At 33.6% G+C, this 22,827-nt stretch overlaps 1 protein-coding gene across 2 annotated transcripts; it reads right to left on the bottom strand.

Moving 5' to 3' along the window:
- Positions 1–7,480: 7,480 nt before the first annotated feature.
- On the bottom strand, positions 7,481–14,188 carry Rab40 (RAS oncogene family member Rab40). 2 transcript variants are annotated; one of them, XM_076542370.1, is made up of 4 exons: positions 14,090–14,188; positions 10,801–10,994; positions 10,404–10,626; positions 7,481–10,201 (listed from the first exon to the last, which is right to left on the bottom strand). In XM_076542370.1, exons 1-4 carry the CDS (start codon positions 14,148–14,150, stop codon positions 9,894–9,896), a joined length of 786 nt encoding a protein of 261 aa, XP_076398485.1. In that variant the 5' UTR covers positions 14,151–14,188; the 3' UTR covers positions 7,481–9,893. The 2 variants fall into 2 exon arrangements, with proteins under 2 accessions (XP_076398485.1, XP_003699687.1); XM_003699639.3 differs by lacking the exon at positions 14,090–14,188 and adding an exon at positions 13,331–13,913.
- Positions 14,189–22,827: the final 8,639 nt, after the last annotated feature.

Raw genomic sequence — 22,827 nt, 5'->3', positions numbered from 1 at the left:
AAAAGTATCAACCGTGTTAGAATATACATAAATTGTATTTGGTACTTTTACACTTATCGCTGGATACAATCTTCTCGCCTTCTTATAGCTCTCACGCACACTCCTTCCACTTACCTTTTCGCACATCACTCATCCAATCATACATACCTTACCTATTGCTTGTTGTCATTCGCTCTCATTTATTCGCGCGCAATTCTTCTCACATTCAAACATCTTTCGCGCTATAACCGAATTTCCCGTTCGTTAAAGTGTTAGATGTACAGGTATATCATATTTACGTTTTTTGCTGAAATCATTGATTAAATTTTGATATTAAAGTCATAAAAAACATTTCATATGTATCATAAATAATATAGGGTTTATATACAGAGTGGTTGGCGCAACGTGTACACCTTTTATAACTTCCAAAATGTACATTACACGGAAAAATGTTATATAAAAAGTTACATAATTTAAAAGGGTACACTATATATTGCATTAATCTTTTACATGTGGAGGCATTTCGGAGATTTGAAGGACAACTTACAAGGGACATCACCAAGGTGTTACACGCCGATTTTAATGAAATTGACGTATGTGGTAGCTTTCGAAAAATCATTTGACACGTATTTTTTTATATCTGCGATCATCCATGTTGAGGGGGTGAAAATAGCCCTCAAAGTTCGGGGTTGAAAACACATTTTCCTTAATATCTCGGAAACTAGAGGGTGTAGGAAGGTGAATTTTTTTTAAATTGTGTAGTTTTTAGTCAGGAATTTAATTAGTGTCAAAAATTTCGGGAGAAATTATTTATTTAAATAATATATTAAAAAAATGCACTTTTTTTTCAATTTTTCACCCTAAATGCAGTTCGATTTCTTTGCAGCTTTGTATACTAAAAATATGGCTCAAAATAGGGGATAGGTGTTTTTGGAATTTTTTGTTTATTGCAATTTAGCAATAATTATTACATATACAATTTTCTCTTACCTTTGACGGAGAAATGAATTGAGATTTGTTTTCGAAGAGGATGAGGCCTTTTTATACGATAATTTGTCGCGTCTTCAACAATTGGATAATATCAGATGTTTATGCTGAGAGAGAGAGAGAGAGAGAGAGAGAGAGAGAGAGAGAGAGAGAGAGAGAGAGAGAGAATATAATACCACGAGTGAAAAGAGTAGTAGTTGTATATTGTTAAAATATACATATAATCCGTCAAATTTCTTTGTTTTCTTCTCCTCTTTTCTCTAATAATAATAAAATTTTCCGTGATTAAACATGATTCTACATTTTTCTACATTTTTAGTCAAGGCGCTGTGATTATACTTAGGTTTAACCGGTTAAGAATGGATGATTCTAACATTAACTGCTCGTCAAAGACAAACCTTTAGCCGGTTAATCTTAAGTTTATATTGTAGAATTGGTATGCATGGCTGTACCAACGTAATAACAACCCCTGCCAACGTGAGAATCCGCGGTCTTTTGTCGCGAGGAGCGGAATGTAGGATATTTGCTCCACTTAATGTGGATATGTGTAAGTCTGGATCGAAGATATTGATCGAAGGAGATCTATGGGAGACGTCTATCCGTAGACGTTACTTCGACCTCGGATTCGCCTTTATGCAATATAGCGTATCAATCATTCACATCCCTGTCTTCCAAACTTTGTATTACAAATCAGAAGTGGGATAAACCTAAAGAAGTAGGATAAACCTCGTGTTTCAAATCCGCTCATGATATACAGTGCAAATTTCAGACATTTTAACGTGGTTGTGCCTGTGTGCAATATAACAAGTAATAGTGCGTGTTAGTGCCAATAGTTCGATCAAGCGGAAAGTCGCAGAGGTCATCTCACGCTCGCGCGAACGTCCCCGTGAACAATCAAAGGACCTCGTCCGTAAGGGATCGTGTGGGAGTGCACGTGATCGTTCGCGAGACGAATCGCGAAATCGTTCGCAAGATGATTCGCGAAAACGCTTGCGATACGAACGGAAAAATCATTCGCGAAAGCGAAATGTGTACGATAGTGATCGTTCAAAAGATCGGGAACATGGCGAATCTCGTGACCGCGGACGCGATGAACCGCGGGACCAAAAGAGAGACACTTCGCGAAGTCACAAACGTGGCGAATCGCGAGATCGTCGACGTTATCGTTCGCGGGATAATTCATGTGATAATTATCGTGAATCTTCGTATAATGATGCACGTGAAGTGCAAAGGCGTTCCTGGAATCGCAAACAGAAATTAGCGAGTGGTCGTTCGCGCCGTCGGAACCGTTCGGTGGACAGCTCAGGATCAGAGAATTTACATGCGACGCGCAATGGCGAAAAACGGCGAAAACGTGGACAAAAGTCAAAAAATGAAAATCGCAATTCTTGAAATCCGTTTAATGGAACTAGTTTATAAGGAATCTGTGCATACTGTTTTCACAGTTTTAATGACTTTATTATTACCATTTCGAAGACATTTTTAACCGACTTCGAAAAAGGAGGTGGTTACTCAATTCGATCAGTATATAATTTTTTTTTTTTCCCCCCTATGTGTGCCCGTCGATTACGCCTAGCTGGATGGACCGATCGAAACGAAACCTTTTGCATCTGGTAGGTTCTGACTCTCCATTGGTACCATTATCAAAAAATTTTTCATTTTTTAATTGCAAAGTGTTGTTATTGCAAAAAAACCGGCAACTTTTTTCTTTTTCTATGTATGTTCGCCGATTACGCCTAGCTAGGTGGACCGATCGGAACGAAACCTTTTGCATCTGGTAGGTTCTGACTCCCCATTGGTACCATTATCAAAAAATTTTTCATTTTTTAATTGCAAAGTATTGTTATTGCAAAAAAACCGGCAACTTTTGAAATAAACTTTTCTCGATTTTAGTGCGCTTTCAATATCTTATCACGGACATGATTCTGAACAATTTTGTACATATACAAATTTCACGAAAAGCTTTTGTTTTCGAGATATTAGCGAAAAATTGTTATTAACTTTTGAAATCAACTTCGAACGATTTTAATGTCCTTCGAATATCTTGGTAGAGGCGTGGTTCTGGACAACTTTTTCCTCTTGCATAATTGACGGAAAGCTTCTGTTTTCGAGATATTAGCGAAAATTGTTGTTAACTTTTGAAACCAACTTCGAACGATTTTAATGTCCTTTTAATACGTTATTAGTGGCATGATTCTGAACTAGTTTTTCCTTATGCATAATTGACGGAAAACTCTAGTTTTCGTGATATTAGCGAAAAACTATTGTTATTATTATTAGTGGAACGCCCCGTGCTATGCACGGGAAAGACAAGAGAGGGCAATTACAATGCTCTGTACCAAAACACTAACTAAGCTTTACCGCTCTGACACGCGACTTATACAGCAAGATGAGTTACGTTGACGTTGGTGTATTATTCCCATTGCTTGGTACGGTCTCCGTATCGTTCTAAAAATGCATCAATTTGATTTGTTAGAAAATTTGTTGCGCAGGATCTGTTATTATTTTACGGATACTTTGACACTTGCGTAGTCCTAAACCGTAAGAGATACATATGCGCAGTAAATTTTTGCAAAGAAAGTTAACAAAGATCAAATGGATGAAGAACCCTCAATCATGATGTAATTAGTTTGTACTTGTCCCTGAAAGAGTGTCCCTTATTTTTTTTTCTATGCATGTTCGCCGGTTTTTTCCTAGGTGGGTGGTCCGATCGGAACAAAGCCTTTCGCATCTTGTAGAGTCTGACTCCTCATAGACAAAAAAAAAGGCCGGAAGAACTGTCTCACAGTATCCCATACAATTCTCCCCATTCCACTAAAAAGCGTGAAATAAAATAATTTTTAGAAAAAAAATACGCCGACTTCGAAATGCACTAAAAAGTATAAAATAATTTCTATTTCCTAATGAAGTAATTTCTATTTCATTCAATCATACAATTACGTAACAGATATGAATGAAACCTATTTACTCGTTAGGTAGCATATTAAATGCATTTCAACCTTTTCGGGGGCGAAAATACTGAGGTATTCTTAATTTTGCGCCGCCTCCGAAAAGGTTGAAATGCATTTAATATGCTACCTAACGAGTAAATAGGTTTCATTCATATCTGTTACGTAATTGTATGATTGAATGAAATAGAAATTACTTCATTAGGAAATAGAAATTATTTTATACTTTTTAGTGCATTTCGAAGTCGGCGTATTTTTTTTCTTAAAATTATTTTATTATACCACCGGTCTTGAAACAATACGACAAGACTTCGTATATGACTAAATGACACTGTTCATACCTAGCAAAGTATATTACTACTTACTTTAGACGAATCACACATTTTTTAATCATAACTTCATTCATAGATATTAGTTCCTATATTTATTGTTTATATTTTAAAAAGGGCGTCATTACTTGATAGAATCCGCGAAAAAGTAGGTTGTGATCAATAGTATGGAAAGCATTGTGTGTGGTTGGAAAAATATAATGACAGTTCATACACTAAGTACACAGAGCCATCATTATAGTAAGAGCAAGTCCTACTTTATCTTCTTCATTTGATAATGACGCGAAGCTGTGAAAACTTTTAGACCCTGTTATTGATAATGCTGTTGCCAAAGGAGCTTATAAATAATCGGTATATTTAATATATTCAATTCGTCTTACACAATTAAATGCTATGTTCGAAACAGATGATTCTGCCCATTGAAATAAATTTTTAGAAGTGAGAAATGAATTTTTTCTAACAATCTTTGTAAGCTAACGTACATTGCCAGTTTTTTAGTGCTTCCTTCAATAGGATAGCATGGCCCCTCTATCGTGAATAGTTGTACAAGAATGCCATTTTGCAAAAACACCGAAATCACTTAAATGAATAGTTGAATTAATAAAACTCTTTTTGCTTTCATATTACGTAGCTATCTCGTGAGATATGTTTTCTACAGCCTAATGACTTTTACTCTTTTATTATTTTCAAACCGATAACCAAACAAATAGTTCACGCTTATATCACTTTAGGATTAAATCTAACATAACTATAAGTGTATCATTGGCCAAGAGTGAGTACTAATATACATTACTAGGTATGAACAGGGTCATTTAGTCGTATACGAAGTCTTGTCGTATTGTTTTGAGACCGGTGGTATAAAAAAACCGATCATAATAGCGGAGAACACGACTCATCTACCTGAAACGGGGGTACCCCGCGTCCTTTTCCAGCTTGTAGAGACGTCAATTCTCGAGGCTCCATCGTTCTGAAGGGCTCATTTTGAAGGGGAAGCTTCAAAGAATATGAACAATTTTTTTTTTAATTTTAACCCTTTACGCCCCTCATTGAGAAAAACGCAAAAAAAGAATTTGTTTAAATTTTTCAACATTTTATAACAAATTGACGGAATTAGAAAAAATATTTTAAAATAGCCCAATCCTTCATGAATAAAACAAAAAAAAATTTAACTCAATCGGTTAAGTAGTTTCTGAGAAAAAAATTCCTAAGTGGACCCTATTTTCGCCAAAATGGGCAAAAATTGCAAACTTTGAAGGCTTGCCATTCATTAATGAATTCGAAACCAGCAAAATGATGACTTAAAAACCCTCTAATTTCGCATGGACTACAACATATTTCGGTTAGAACAAAATCGGAGATGGTAACTTCCAAAAGTGATCGATTTGGCGTGGAATGACTCAAAGGACATTTTTGCTTATATAGAATGAACACTGCATTTTGTTGCCGATAAAACAGTTTTTAACTCTGTCTGAACATTTTTAAACATGTACATATTGATTTGGTCGAATCTTTTCCAAACTTAAGGGAATATGTAATTACCTTTACCATACACAAAGAATAGATATGAAGATTCGGAGGTCTTCTTAGAATAACGCCTAATCAAGGATATTAATAATAATAAAATATTATTATTATTGAGTGGAGCAAGCGAAGCTCTTAAAAAGCAAGAAAGTCGAATTAATTAACGGCATATGAGGAGGCATATAATGTTCAGAATATTGTAAAAGATTGTAGAAATAATGATATTTTTAATAAAAGTGTTGATTGCCCCTCTTCACAGGAGACGATTTTAAATTATATATTTAATAAACATTGCTACAAACAACAAATTCCAAAAACATGTATTCTCTATTTTAGTCCATTATGTATGTACACAAAGTTGTAAAAAAATAGTTCAACATTTAGTATAAAAATTTAAACAAAAATTATAAATTTTCAAAATATTATTTAAACAAATAAAGTTTATTAACATTTTTTTACGCACAAAAGTTTTTTATTTAAAGATTAACAATTTAAAAAAAAGACTCCAATTATCTCCTTTAATTCCGGAGATATTCCCAAAAATATGATTTCAGCCCTTAACTTTGAGGGATATTTTCACCCCATTAATGTGAACGATGGCCAATAAAAAAAAATACGTGTCAAATATTTTCTTGACAACTATCTTTCACATAAGTTTCATTAAAATCGGTGTGTCCCGGTTTGATATGTTTCCTTGTTAAAACAAAGAGTACAGATACAACAAGGGGCAGCATTAGGCAAGGAAAACTATCTCCTAGAGAGAAACCACAAAGTAAACCAGTAGTGACAATCTCTATCGTCACCTTTGATCTCTCGAAAACCAAAGAGTAGATATAATAAGAGGCAACACTAGACAAAAAAACCTGCCTCCTAGAGAGAGGCAGAGGGCGCAACTAATTTAAGGGCCCAAATCAAAAGAATCGGTGGTGCGCATGTGCATAGTGTAGAGTGTAGAAGTATGGCGGTCGAAAAAGAATAGTTTAAATCTGCATATTTATCAGTAATTTATTTGTAATACACATTTTGTCATATCTCTGTAACACATCCATCTGTAATTTCTCGTAATATATAGTTTTTCATTTTCTTATAAATTATTTGTAATAATCATTTCCGTAATACATATTCTTCAAATATATTTTGTACAGCAATCATTTTTATATATTCTTTTCTTTTTCAACTTTTCAACGTCGTAAAATTGATAAAAATACATCAAAAGACAATATTAGCAATATACAGGAAATTTATTACAAATATATTCCAAATTATTAGAGGTTGACGTGAAAGTAGATTTGCTTGATTTAAATTTCCCGCTCGTTTGTACAACCAATTTAAAGGGACAGCGTTTTTGAGAAAATAAAGACGCCGGCAGAGTGTCGCCTTTGGTTGCTCTGTGACTAAAAAGTTAGCAAGACTGAACGTCTAGGATAAATTAGGAGCACGATATATGTGGTGTGGGGGGCTTCTCCTCCCACACGAGAGGTGTGCGGGACCGCGCAAATCGGCTGGCGGGTGGTGGCTCCGTTTAGGCGTCGGGTCCCATCACCCGTCAAAGCCGTAGAGGGTGGGAATCACCGAGGGGTTTTAGTCAGTAGGAATCTGACACTACCCCCGCTCCTCCCCCGGGGAGTGGGGGTGTCTATGAAGATTTCCCCTCGTATAAAAAAAAAGGAGCACGACATATGGACATACGATGTAGCAGAATGAAAGTACACGATGTCCAAAAAAAAAAAAAAAAAAAAAAAAAAAAAAAAAAAAAAAAAAAAAAAAAAAAAAAAAAAAAAAAAAAAAAAAAAAAAAAAAAAAAACCACGGAAATCTATAGTACTTTTCATTCGCCTCTACGTATCTGCCACAAATATATTTAAAAAAGAACTTGTGGTGCTTTAAATTGTGTATCCAGTAGCAGTAATCGAAAGCTTTGTATTTTCAATTTTTTAAATTATTCAGATGGTACTATATTTTAAGTTTTTATATATATTATTAAAAATTTCATTATCTGATTATAAAATTAAAATAATAATAAAATTAATATTCTTCTCCTTTAAGTTCTACTTCTTTTTCATCAAATTCTGTTTGACCATGAAGAAAAATTTCACTTATATAGTCATTAATTTATTTTAAAACAGTGGTAAAATTATTTTGTAAATATGCAGTCTTTATCTTGAATTCGTTAATACATTCTTTAGAATTATCTTGTATACACACATGGCTGCATTTACATACACATATATTTTAGTTTTAATTTTATACAATATAAATATACTTTATATGTTTTGCTAATAAATGATTTTAGAAAGCTCACACATATTATTTGCTCAATATCTTATTATAACAGATTTCTTCAATTTAAAAATAATTATTCTGCTTAACATAACTAGGTTACTGAACATCATAAAAAAAATATAAAGAGTATATTATATTAAGTTTGAAATATTATTATACTAAAAGATATTTTTAATTTTGTTGTATTGAAATTTACGAAAATATGCGTGCAATCATTGATGCGTCTCTTTATATTTACATGTTACACAGTATATTTTCTAATAATACATGAATTTATACTATATAAATAAAACAACACATAGTTATATTATTTAGATATAATAAAAAAAGTTAAATAGTATTATTTAAATACACTACTTTTATTGTTATAAAAACTGATTTGTTTTTATGTAATAAATAAATTTTTAAAGAAGATAACCTAAATGTTTAACACGAATTTTGGATTTACTTCAATAGATATTGAGATCCAGTCGCTTAACTAACAGATTAAAAGAATTTTTTTACATATAATTATGTAAAATCAAAATTAAAATTAAAATGTTTAAGAAATTCAAATATATTTAAAAATGTATTTAATGTTTGACTGTTAAAGTCTTAAACTTACAGTACTTTTATTCTATACCATAATCTTTGCAGACTTAGTAAAATTGTACTTTCCATTTCAATATTTTATGCTTCAATATACATTTATTTCGAAAAATACTATGTATCAAAATCTATGAAACAATAATTTTTAATTAACAATCAAAAAATGTTATTAAGATATTTATACACGGTGTTCCAGTCTTCTTCCGGCCAAACGTTGTTAGCATATTCTATGGATAAAAATGACAAAAATAATTTATATAAAGATATATCATTGGAAACATTATTAAAGAATTATAACAAAAAACAGAAGAATAATATATGAAATGAACGGTAACGAATATACATTACTATAATACAAAATATGAATAATTTAGAAATATATATCTAGTGATACTCAAAAAATATCATAATGCTGTAATTTCAAAAACATCTCCATTTATTGAGTTAACAAAATCAAAATGAACATCAAATACATAGTAATAAATTCAGTTTTTGCCGCTTTAATTTTGTACTGATTAGAATAGTAACCACTTTGAAATGGAGTTGCAGTCGGAGTTGTAGAAGTATCATGATACCTTCTGATTATTACTAAATATAAATATGTATAGATTTTTTATCTCTTCACATTTTGTACCACAATAACGTACGTTCGTTTTTGTTCATTCTATATATTGTTTTTTGTTATAACTTTTTAACAATATTCCCAATGACACATGATCATACAATATTTTTTTCTTATCTCAAGCTATAGAATGTACTGACAACGTTTGGCCGAAAAAAACTGAAACATCTTGTATGTTTTAAATTAACCATTACATGACTATATTGACATATTGTTGCTCATCTAGTAATATTTGTAAACTATTTTTAGTGCATAAATTTTGGAATATTAAAAGTGCTGTATAAATTTTAATTTAAAATAATAAAACAATTCTTTGGTAATACCAAATTATTACACGAAGTTAATTCTTCTTAATCCTATTATTGTAATGATTACCAGATTTTTTACATTAAACGTAAATGCATTACAATCATTTAAGGTTAATAATTGTAAATATACCTTTTTTTTCTTTATTACATCGTTAATACTTTATATTATGGCAATTTTATTTATGAAAAAGATTGCAATTATTTAAAAAAATAATCTTATTTAAATAAAATGTTCTGAGCATATGTTACTAAACGTTTAATGTCAAAACAAGAAAAAAAAAGTGTTAACACTGTATTGTATATTTATAACTATAACCATAGAGTTATTCTCAAGATATTGTGCAAGAATTTCGACCAACGCAACTGGTACGAGAATCTGTTATGCTACCAGGTGAACTACTTGGAGTTGATAGTCCATTATAACCTACACCAACAAAACGCAGTTTTCGATGATAAGAACCTAGACTTTTACTAGGGTTTAATGATCTGTTTCCATTATAACGTAACTGAGATATAGTTGTTATTGCATAAGATTTTAAATGAGATTTAATGGACTTGGGTAATGGAAGCTGGTCAATACCGTAAACTGTTGTTCTTGCTACTATTGCACGACAAGCAAGTTCCTGAAGACTAAGAACTGAAAGATAAGATAATTTTATATATAATTTCATTTTAAACCATTACAATAGGGATGAGTGATCAATAATTTTTCTAACATTGTAAAAGACCATTTCATATTTTCGTATAAGTTTATAATATATAGCTGTGTTTATAACCAAATTTTTAACAAGAAAAGGTTGCTCATCCTCAGTATTAAAAGAATAAAATAAAATTTTTACCTTTGTTAGATCTCAGCAATCTTTCCATACCATTACGATGTAAAGCCATTCGGGAGAGTTCAGAAAAACTTTCACGAATGTTAAAATCACACAGAGGTGAAACTTCGAAAAATGCCATATGATTCTTAGCTGCATATGCTTCAGCATCACGTTCGCCTACTTGTCTTTTAAAAGCCAAATGAAGACGATTCCCAACAAGTACTTTTGGCACTCCAGGTGCATGCTAGAATATTAGGTAAAAATTAATATATTTCATATAATTATTTAATAACTGTAGTTCACTATGTCATATTACTATAAATTAATAAATTAAGTGTTCACATTTGATCAAATCATGCCTACTACTTTATTCTAATCTTTTCATAATTAAAATATAAGATATTAAATTGTTAGATACCTCTTCAACTTCCTTTAACCATCTATCAATGCCATCAAAAGACCATTTATTGGTAATATCATAGACTAAAAATACACCTTGTGCTCCACGAGAATAAGATCTAATAATTGTACAAAATCTACCTTGTCCTGATGTGTCCCATAATTGTAATTTTACTCTCTTTCCATCCAATAAGATAGTAGTAGTTTTGTATGCTATAAATATATATCTTCTTATTAATTGTGTATACATACGTATATTGTATATTGTATACATATATGTATCTTTGATATACAAGCAAAAAAAGCATAAGTTAATTGATTAGGTTTGTAAAATCACGTTTATAATATTGAAAGCAGAATGTAAGATCCAGTGCATTTTGGAATATCAAGTAAATGGGTGATAAGCAAACAGTATAGAGTATAATAGAAATTTTATCACTTCCAATGATCTAGTAAATGAAGTTAATATATAAAATTTTAAAAGAAGAGTATAACAAATTTAATTTTTTTCAAATGGAATCCTTTTTACATATGCTAATTGATAGTTATTTAACTATCAATAGTTAAATTAGTTAACTATTCTATTATATATAGCTAACTATTAGTTAACTATCAATAGTTAAATTAGTTAACTATTGGTAGTTGTTTAATCACACTTTATACAAAAGAAATTAAATGCTTTATGTAAAAAAATGATTAGTTTAGAAGATATTCTAATTTACATATTTCAAAATAATGTTAATAATACCATATTCATGTTTTTAAGGTAAAGTTTACTTTTTACATGAAACTATATTATTTGTTATTTTCCATATTTTATAGGGGCATTACATAAATTCAATAATAAAAGTAATGCCATTTTGCCTAATAATGAACTTTAAATATTAATTTTCGTCAAGTATGCTATAAGAGGATACATAAGTGTGCAACATAAGATCCACAAGAAATAATAAAAATAGGTTGTGGATATATTCAAAAGTCAAGCATAAATATCTCATTAACATGTTCACTGATTTCTGATCTATACATGAATTAATGTGTGTGTATGACCTTATATATGGATCGTGATCCATATACATTACATATGTACCACTTTCACAAATTTATGAGTGAGAAATATATTTTACCTACATATTGAAGATGTTAAATGTATGTAGATTAGACAAAAATAACAAATAAATATGGAATATGTAAATATTTTATACTATGTGGAATGTACTAGAAAAAAGTAAAATTATATCTCAAATAACATCTTATTTTTAATAGTCATTCAAAGCTCATAAGTTAATAATCTTTATGAATATATGTTTCAAATTTATGTAATGATCTATTTCTATTTTTTTTTCTTACACCTTTTCTTTTCTTTTTTCGTTTTTTAGTTACTTGTATGATATTTCATTCTATATATTATGTAAAATACAATGAATGCCACTGCCTTTCTGTAATTGATAAACAATGTGTCGAAAAGAAAATAATAATAATAATTTTAAATTTTTTCAATTAAGTCCACTCGTGTATATGTATAGTTGCACTTATGAAACTATTACAAATCATTTAACATATAGTGTGAAAAATAGTTGCTTTATTAACATTTTGGAGCAAACATAAGAAAATAATATTTTGCATATTTTGCAAATATGTCTTTAGCAGCCCCATAGACTTTTAATAAGAAGTCCATATGTATGAAAAAAAAATTTGTATTGTAATTTTCAAATACATAATGAAACAAATAATATGGTTTCATGTTAAAAAAAATAAAGATAATGTTAATACAATCATCATATTGCCAATATTACTTCGCAGCATTTAAATTAAAATATTTCTGAAATTAATATTTTTTTGGCATATAGAATTTAATACTTATAATAAGAATAACATGACGTATCAATTAATATATTCAAAAATACATTGTTCTATTAGAAAAATCTGAAGTAACATACTTTTGTTTGTAAGTTATGATCAACTAAAAGCTAATTAATTTTTGTACCAAGTTTGTATTTGTTATCATTTCTATTATCTACATATTAATCCTTCCACAAGTAAGCGCTTCTCAAACAGGCACAGTTATTAACTGTGCTTAACTTGTGTTTCCTTAGCTTAAACAAAATTGATCATATAGTCTTATAAATACCTGGCCATATATATATATATATCATATGTGTGTGTGAAAGGATTAATATATCATAATTCTGCATATTATATTCAAAATCATGAATACGGAAAAAAGAATATATATAACAATATTTTTATCATTAAAATTAATGTAAATATAACTAGGTAAAAAAATATATTTAGAAGATTATATACTAATTTTTTTTAATTATTTGTAATTTATAATCGCTAATAGCAACTCATATTTAAATAATTAATAGAACAGTGATTTCAATTCTTTTGTGAAATAATATAACTAAAATTTATTTTTTTACAAAATTTTACAAACTGGAAAGTTTTATATAACGTAAAGTTCAATTTAAATATAACGTAAACATAATATTTGGATGTATGAAAAATTAAGAGTATGATTAAATATTTAAATAATTGAAAAGTACCACTGCCGCTACAAAACGGAGATTCTGCAGCACCATCTTCGAGTCCACTTAAGATTTCTTGTTTTCCAACGTCACTATCACCCACGAGCAAAAATTTTAGAAGGTAATCGTATTGTTTTTCTTGTCGGGACTTTGTTGTATTGGCTTCACTTGTAGCCATAATATTATACTGCCAATCCTGAACATACTGTACGTAAACCTATAAGCACTAATCGTCTCTTACGTTTTTCTTATTTAGGATCCGTGGACGGATAAACTTTCTTAATAAATCTTTTTTGTAAATCAAACCATACTGCACTTAACACCAAGTGTACTTATCTGTCCGTAATACTTTTTATTATTCCTCTTTCATTGATTATTTTATTTCTGAATAAAATGATAACAAAACAAGGATACAGACCATTTTTTATTTTATTATTTATTCTATGCTTAATTGTCTGTAAATTATCTGCTGTCAGATTTTTCGAAGGTCAAGTATGTTCGTTGAATAACTGCTCTCTAGAAATGTGGTTATATAACGAACAACCAACTATGAGCAACTAAACTTCAGTCAAATTTGAATGCCCTCTCTTATGAGAAAATAACTAACTAACTAACAAATTTAAATGTAATATACAAAGTTGTTAATACTGATTTAGTTCTTGTATTGAACGTTTATTATAATAATTCCAATTTTTTAATTATTTTTTACATTCAAATGTATAAGATGCACATGTTGTTATTCATATTTCATTTCACAAATGAAATATTGAAACTCACGTAATTGGATGACTCGAAGAGATTCATTATTTCGAAATCCCTCTATAGCCTGCTTTTGCATTCATGGTTATGTATATACCGAAAAGTAGAAATACAAGTGGTGAAACTCGACAAGGAAACTCACTTTATAGAAGAAAATCAAAGAATAGAAATATCACAAGAGGTAACACTCTTTGTTAGCACCTTTGATTTTTCGAAAACACTGTGCCTTTAAATTGGTTGAGCAAACGAGCGAATTCAAATTAAATGAATCTAATTTTATGTGAACCTCTAATAATTTTGAATGTATTTGCAGTAAATTTTTTGTATATTACCAATATTGTCTTTCAAGATATTTTCATCAATTGTACAACCTTGAAACATTACAAAATATTTAATGTTACAAAATATATTTTAAGCACATATATTACAAAAATAATTACTACAAAAAACTTATATCACAAGAAAATGCAGATAAATGTGTTGTTACAGAGAAATGACAAAATATTTATTCGAAATAAATTACTGATGAATGTGCAGTTTTAAACTGTTATTTCTGACCGCCATACTTGTACACTATGCACATGCGCATTTCGAAATACTACGTCAAAATTATTTGGTTTGGGCATCTGCTTCTCTTTACGAAGTGAGTTTCTTTGTCGAGTGTCGACTGTTGCTAGACTCCCTACTCTTTGCTTAAAGTCTGAACCAAAGAGTAGGGATGTGGTTTGAACCCAGACGAGGACATGATGGCATGGGAAAAAAGGTGAAAGAACCGTAACTTTCAAACTCTTAAAACAACATAATTAAAATACCGCGCGGCAATTTTATTAATAAACGAGAACATAAATTAATTTCGCAATTATATTCCATTGCTGAATTTCGCTTTTGATTTACGACTTAGTTCAAAGTTTTCACACTATGTGGCGATATATTCAAGAGTTTTATAGGAATTGTCTTCCAATATTATTTGACAAAATTTATGTGATCGGTCTACTTTTGTAATAATTTATTATAATTATATGATTGGTTTATTGTTGAAATTGCTGAAATTGTAGTTATATATTTAATGTATTCAAAACTATTTAATTTAATATTTTCATGAATAATTCATTTGACATGTAAATCTATTACGAGATTACATTTCCTTCGAAAATCTGTTCTTTTAATTGAATGATTTGCATCAGTTATTACAAATTCTAATTAATTATACAAATTAATTTTTAATCGTGCGGCTTAAGAGTCATAATTTTTTCGGAATAATTGAAATATCAACTCCAATATCTATTAAGTCGTTTTGTGCGCAATAATTAGGCAGTGGATCTAATGCTATTGTGAGCTACCTAAATTTCTGACAGTATACTCAATTTTTCGAATCAATTTATTCCTTCCATTTTTTCCAGTCTAAAAACATGGCGGTATACATTTAACAGACTGTTTCCGAACTTTTGATGACGGAAACAAAACGACAGATTTTCGTTCTGAAATCTTGATCGACTTCTGAATCTATTTCTTCTGTAATTAGACTTTAATCGTGATCTACTTCTAAATTTTCTTTTAAATTTAACGGATAAGGCTTTCATCATGTTTTTTCATTTATTTATTTGGTTTTCATTAGGTTTACTGAATCTATTTTCTTTATCAGAATTTTCAGTCGCATTAATTGTTGAAATTGGCGGTCTTAACACTTCGATAATTTTAACAGCTTGAACAACTAATTTTGATAGCTCGTTAACTTCACTTATGACAAAAATCCCTTTGATTTAATCAGGTGATTGTTCAAGAAATATTGTTCTCAATATATTTTTGCTGCAAAGATCTCCCACTACATTGCGTAAGCGTTGTAGAAAATTTGACTGTTTTTCATTAAGTATTTTATTTTCTCTCAAAAGTCTTCCTAACTTTGATTCTGTTGCGTTTACCTTTCGCAGTCTAGGGATTTTAGGATGTGGGTAAGTTAACCCGTGGAGCGCTGAGGCGCCGGCTCGCGGTGTGTAGAAATAATTCGAACAGATTTAAGATGAGAAAAAACTAAGTCCAACTATTTATTCGATAACTGACAATGTACTTTTTACAAGAGCAAACTGGAGCGTATGAAATATGAAATTAGTCTGCTCGTTCTGCGCTTGGCGGAAGAGATCTTCGGGTGATGCGGATCGATGCCCCTTTCTCGCTGGATCCTGGATCCTCCCTCAGGATTATCCCTTGTCCAATGGTGGAGGAGTCCACCCCGTCCGATGTGGGCCCCTTCTCCTGGCTGTGGTCCACCCTCAGCCGCGTGGTGGTGGAGGCTCCGCCAAGACGCGGGAACGTAACAGCGCACATGTGATTAGAGAAAGCGTGGAACACAGAGAAGACGGAAAACAAACAAGTCTTTGTACTAGGTGAAAATTTACGACCCTCTTCGAGTGCATGAAAAGACAAAATATTCGTAGAAGATCTCGAAGCTTTCAAGAACCGAACGCGACTTAGTCGAAAACAACGAATTCGATACGGTCCCTAATAAATTAAACAGATGGTTTAGATTTCGCTCTTAATTTATGGTCATCGATATAACAAATTACAGACGCGCTCTGCAAATATTCTCACGGCCGGGTCGCCGTACTACACGGACTACGTTTCCATCGAGGGTCCAAATCGGGTCAGAGTCGGGTTAGAGTCGGGTTAGAGTCGGGTTAGAGTTAAGTTGCCTTGCCTGTTTCCATGGGATCAGAGTTACGTTGGGGTTGGAGTTGGGTTGAACATTACCAACTGCACAAAGTCAACTACCATATTCTGACATGTAAAGCTGAGCAATATTAATTTTAGAATATCAAAATAACATACAAAAATTATTTCTCAGATTACAAGATCACCGACAAAAAGTAATAGTAACCTCTTCTACACCGATTAATACAGCACGTGATACACAATGCAATTTGGATTTGTTATGTTGGCAACACAAACTCGACTCTTGTCGTTTCCACCGAACCTCAACTGAATGCTACCCTAAAATTTTGTAGGGTAGAGTTCAACTAAACCTTTGGCGTTTCCACCGTACAAGCGCTGACCCCAACCCGACTCTGACCCGATTTGGACCCTCGATGGAAACGTAGTCTATAATTATACAGATAGTGCTGTAGAAGCCGCTGCTGTGGGGGCCTTGAATAAAACAGGACTCCCACTTTATCGAGTGTAGGTAAATGAATAGAAATATTCACTCGATTTAAAATGGAAAAGGTTCAAAAGTTTATTAAAATGTCTTAATTGTTTATGATGTGAATAATATGTATAGTATTCTTAATAATTCATTATGCACATAGATAATTACAAAAATAGTTCGCGATTAAAATATAAACTGTGTGATGCGACGCGTCTATTCACAAGCACGCTTTTCAGGGAAGTGACTTTCTCTTCCCGAGGGAAAACCCTTTCCAGGAAAAATGGGGGAAAAATGTACCCTTCGGCGGGACGGTTGAACGGAAGTAGGTGTCGCCACACTACCCCCCTCTATGTCGCTCGATCTGTCAGAAAGAGCAGACGATACTACTCTAGAGTCTAGAGTACGGATTTGCAAGGTTATGAGCATCTTTTTCTATGAACGCTGGTTTCAACCGTTCCGTCGACAGCACGACTTGATTACCTTTAATATCTACTAAAAAGGTGGTATCCGTGACACGCTTTACAATTTTATAAGGTCCTTCATATGGTTGCTCCAGTGGTTTTTTAACAGCGTCAATACGGATAAAAACGTGTGTGCAGTCATGTAAACTCTTAGGGATGAAGTGTTTCCGTTTATCGTGGTGTGCCGTCTGTCTAGGTCTGATCTGTCGCATGTAATCTCTAAAACTGTCTAAACTAAAATTGTCTTGTGCTTGAGTGTCGACGAAAAATTCTCCTGGCAGTCTAAGGGGTACACCATACAACATTTTTGCTGCCGTTGCCTGAATATCTTGTTTAAAGCTAGTTCGTAAACCCAATAGAACCGTAGGCAAAACTGCTGTCCAATTATTACTTTCGTGGCACATAATAGCTGCTTTTAATGACCTATACCATCTTTCCACCATGCCATTTGACGCTGGATGGTAAGCTGTCGTGTGGATGTGCTTACAACCAATTAAATTAGTGAGAGCTCTGAAAAGTGCTCCTTCAAACTGTGAGCCCTTATCGGTTGTAATCGTTGCTGGAGCTCCGAATCTTGTAACCCAAGTATTGCAAAAATTTACAGCAACAGTTTTGGCTGTCATATCTTTAATAGGTACTGCCTCAGGCCACTGGGAGAATCTATCAATCATCGTTAAACAGTACCTGTAACCGTCTTTTGGTGGTAATGGACCTATTAAATCTAAATGTATACAGGGCGTCCGCGCCAAAGTGTTACACCTTAATATCTCATGAACTATTGATGTCACGAAAAAGTGCTTATATGGAAATTGCAGGGTAAAAGAGGCCCTATGTTTTGGCAGAAGCAAAATTTTTTTATTGTTATTAATGTAAAAGATATGATGGTGAAGTTTCGTTTTTTTAAATGGAACTATATTTTTTTCTCGATCAGGTGATAGTGCTTTTCAAGACGAATTCATCAAGGTTTTATGTACTTACCCGATTTTTATTAGTTTTCGAGATATAACGCTTAGAAATTTACTGATTTTCAGCAGTGACATCTCGGTTTGACGAGTAAGTCATAAAAACGTTCTTATTGTTACGGTAAGTGCCGCTGGTTTGACTCTGCCTGCCGAAACAGATAGGCGGGGTGTATGGTCAAAATGGCAGGTCCGAAGAGTAAGAAACGTGAAAAGTATTGTCCATTACGGTTTAAGTTTTCCGTATCGAAGATGATATTAATTGTAATTTGGAAGGTTGGGACATTTATTTAAATGTTTCAGTACAAGGTAGGTATAAAGACAATTTAACAAAAAATAATATGCAAAAAATTTATTTCACATGCTTTCCGCTATTTGAAATACAAGTTTGTATACGTTTTACAAATTCGTTCTCGACGTTTTCCATAATTTCGCACGGGATATTTACGCATGCATTGTGTATTCTATTTTTCAAGTCAGTTATATTGTTAAATTGTCTTTATACCTACCTTGTACTGAAACATTTAAATAAATGTCCCAACCTTCCAAATTACAATTAATATCATCTTCGATACGGAAAACTTAAACCGTAATGGACAATACTTTTCACGTTTCTTACTCTTCGGACCTGCCATTTTGACCATACACCCCGCCTATCTGTTTCGGCAGGCAGAGTCAAACCAGCGGCACTTACCGTAACAATAAGAACGTTTTTATGACTTACTCGTCAAACCGAGATGTCACTGCTGAAAATCAGTAAATTTCTAAGCGTTATATCTCGAAAACTAATAAAAATCGGGTAAGTACATAAAACCTTGATGAATTCGTCTTGAAAAGCACTATCACCTGATCGAGAAAAAAATATAGTTCCATTTAAAAAAACGAAACTTCACCATCATATCTTTTACATTAATAACAATAAAAAAATTTTGCTTCTGCCAAAACATAGGGCCTCTTTTACCCTGCAATTTCCATATAAGCACTTTTTCGTGACATCAATAGTTCATGAGATATTAAGGTGTAACACTTTGGCGCGGACACCCTGTATGTTTGAAACGTTCCTCTGGAACAACCATACGCTGTGGAGGATTAATTATATGCCTGCTGACCTTGCTGCGTTGGCATGGAATGCAGGTTCTAGCCCAGCGCAAAATGTCTTTATTCATTTTGGGCCAGACGAATCTGCTGCCAATCAGCTCCTTGGTCGTTCTACTGCTAGGATGTGAAAGGTTATGGACATTATTAAATATTTGCATTCTTAACACTGCTGGCACATACGGCCTAATATTATCACCTGCAATATCGTAGTAAATTGCTTCGTCAGAATCATCTACTCTGAGCTGCTTTAGATGCAGTGCTATGTTACCCTGTAATAATTGCTGTAATTCTGAGTCGCTTTTTTGCTGTTCGGCTAACTGTTGTGTGCTTACCACGACTGGCATACTAATAACGTCCAATCGTGATAAGACATCAGCCACTTTATTATCTATACCTGATGTATGTACAATATGTGTACTAAATTGTCCAATAAAATCTAATTGTCGTAACTGTCTAGGTGAGGCTTTGTCTGACTTTTGCTGAAATGCGTAAACTATTGGCTTATGGTCAGTCTGTATCGTGAAGTTACATCCGTCAACTAAATGTTTAAAATGCTTTATAGCTTTAAAAATTGCTGTTAATTCTCTATCATAAGTGCTGTAGCGACTTTCCTGTGGGGTAAATTTCTTTGAGAAAAATCCCAAGGGTTCCCATTTACCATTTACTTCCTGTTGTAGCACTGCACCTATCGCAAAATCAGAAGCATCAGTAGCTAGAATTAATGGTGCATTGTCAGCTGGATGTACCAACAGTGTTGCGTTTGCCAATGAAGCCTTACTCATTGAACGCATTCACTGCTTCTGGTGTCCATTCAATCATACGCTTGTCGCGTTTTTTAGCCCCTACTAAATATCTATGCAGAGGAACTTGTATGGCTGCAGCATTCTTAACGAATCGTCTGTAAAAATTTAAAATGCCTAAAAATCGGCGTAATTCCTCTATCGTTTTTGGCTGTGGGTACTCGCTAATTGCTTGAACTTTTTCCGGTACAGGTCTGATTCCCTCTTTATCGATGAGGTACCCCAGGTATTGTACCGAACTTGCGCCAAAAACACACTTTGCCGTATTTATGGAAATTCCGAATTGCTGCAGCCTCTCCAATACTAATCTAAGGTGTAATTCATGTTCGACGTCATCCTTGGAAGCTATTAAAATATCGTCAATATAACAAAACGCGAAATCTAAACCGCGGAGCACAGCATCCATAAAACGCTGGAAGGTTTGTGCTGCGTTTTTCAGTCCGAAAGTCATGACATTGTACTCAAATAAACCGAATGGCGTTATTATCGCTGTTTTGGGACGATCTTCTGGTACGATAGGTATTTGGTGATAAGCGCGGGCTAAGTCTAATGTGGAAAAAATCTTTGTTCCGTTTAAATTATACGAAAAATTATGTATATGCGAAATTGGGTGTTTATCAGGAACAGTAATACTATTTTAACGTCTATAATCTCCGCACAATCTCCACTCACCGTTTTTCTTTTTAACAAGGTGCAGCGGGCTAGCCCACGGACTGCTGGACGGCTGACAAATTCCTTGTGAAAGCAACATATCTATTTCGGCTTTTGCTGTCTTAAGCTTTTCTGAAACCAGTCTACGAGCCTTCTCAGCTATCGGAGTGCCTTTAGTCGTGATATAGTGCCGTACCTGATGGGTCGGGTTGTTCTGTTTTTGTACAGTCCGCGTCACGTCGATAAATTCTTTTAACAGCGCGGAATACCTATTAGTAGAGTCGACTGTGGTTAACGTTGGTTCTGTGGAATGTACTGTCAGTCCCGTGGTCCGTAAGTTGGTAAATCCGTCGATCAGTCGTCTATTGCGCAAATCGACCAGAAGACCGTACCGTTTTAAAAAATCGGCGCCAATAATCGGCTAGGGTTTCACCCTAGCCAGTAGAAATTCCCAGGCAAAAGGACGCCGCAAACCTAAATCTATAGTTACATTACGAGTACCGAACGTGTCAATCGGAGTATCATTAACTGCAAAAACCTTAAAATTAGACGGGGTAGATTTCCCTTTTACCGTCTGAAAGGGTAATACAGAAATATCTGCCCCGGTATCTATTAAATAGCTTAAATTATTAGCCCTATCCTTAATGATGAGACGACAATTCTTCTCGTGGCCATCCGACGCCGTCTCTATTCGGGGTTGATCGCCTAGTTTTCCGACGCCTTATTAGATGGCACTGCGCCGGTTGGTGGAAGTCCCGCCCATCCACTGGGTATAACGCAACGGTAAGCCCTGTCGCCGAATTTTCTATGATAAAAACAAAGGTTGGTCCTTGCTTCCTGGGAACTCGAACGGCGGAAAGGCTGACGGCTCCTCGATCGCGAACGTGGCCGCCAGGGTTGGCGAAATCGCTGATCCCTTTGTTCCGCCTGCTGCATACTGAGGGATTCCACCATGTTGGTCAGTTTAGAAATTTGATCTTCCAGATTGCTAATCCGGTCTGTTGACGGTGCCTTTGGTGCCTCCACCGTCGCGACTGTAGGCGCGGACATTTCAATAATTTTATCTGTCAGTAGAGCTAATTTGTTGACATCCGCTGTGTCGCTTATTGCCAAAATGCTCCTGACGCTTTCGGGCAAATTCTCCAACAGCAACGTGCGAAGCACGGCCTCCCCGATTTGACCTCCTGCGAGATTACGCAGCTTTTCCAGACAGTGCGAAGGTTTGTCGCTGCCTAAGTCGTATCCCCGGAGCGCTCGACGTAATTTGGATTCCGACGATTCGTCAAACGCATTAATAATTCTGCGCTTGACTTCTTCATATTTCCCTTTCGCCGGTAGACATGTAAGGACGTCGGCGATGAATGGCAGTACCTCGTGGTCCAGTTGCGTGACTACTTGCTGATATTTGGTGCTGTCGCTCGTAATTCGCGCTAAGTCGAACGTTGCTTCGACTTACGCAAACCAAACATTAGGATTTTCCTTCCAAAAGGGCGGAAGTTAGTGGAAGGACGCTGCATTAATGGCGGGTTCGGCGGAGGTCGACGCTTCCTTGTTGTCCGCCATTTTGTGCGAGACCGCGTCCTTTGCTGGAGAGTGTGAAACCGCCATTTTTCCGCGTCGCTTTTTAATATCACAGCTTTTCACAATC

This window comes from Megachile rotundata, chromosome 2, assembly GCF_050947335.1.
Source record: "Megachile rotundata isolate GNS110a chromosome 2, iyMegRotu1, whole genome shotgun sequence".
Classification (NCBI taxonomy): Eukaryota; Metazoa; Arthropoda; class Insecta; order Hymenoptera; family Megachilidae; genus Megachile; species Megachile rotundata.
This window is presented reverse-complemented; position numbering and strand designations above follow the sequence as displayed.

Excerpts from the sequence above, each read along its gene's own strand:
- Rab40 (XM_003699639.3), bottom strand. The coding sequence starts at position 13,490 with ATGGCTACAAGTGAAGCCAATACAACAAAGTCCCGACAAGAAAAACAA. Across the intron at positions 10,627-10,800 it reads GGTTAAAGGAAGTTGAAGAG|CATGCACCTGGAGTGCCAAA; the intron begins GTATCTAACAAT and ends CTAATATTCTAG. Across the intron at positions 10,202-10,403 it reads ATTGCTGAGATCTAACAAAG|TTCTTAGTCTTCAGGAACTT; the intron begins GTAAAAATTTTA and ends CTTATCTTTCAG.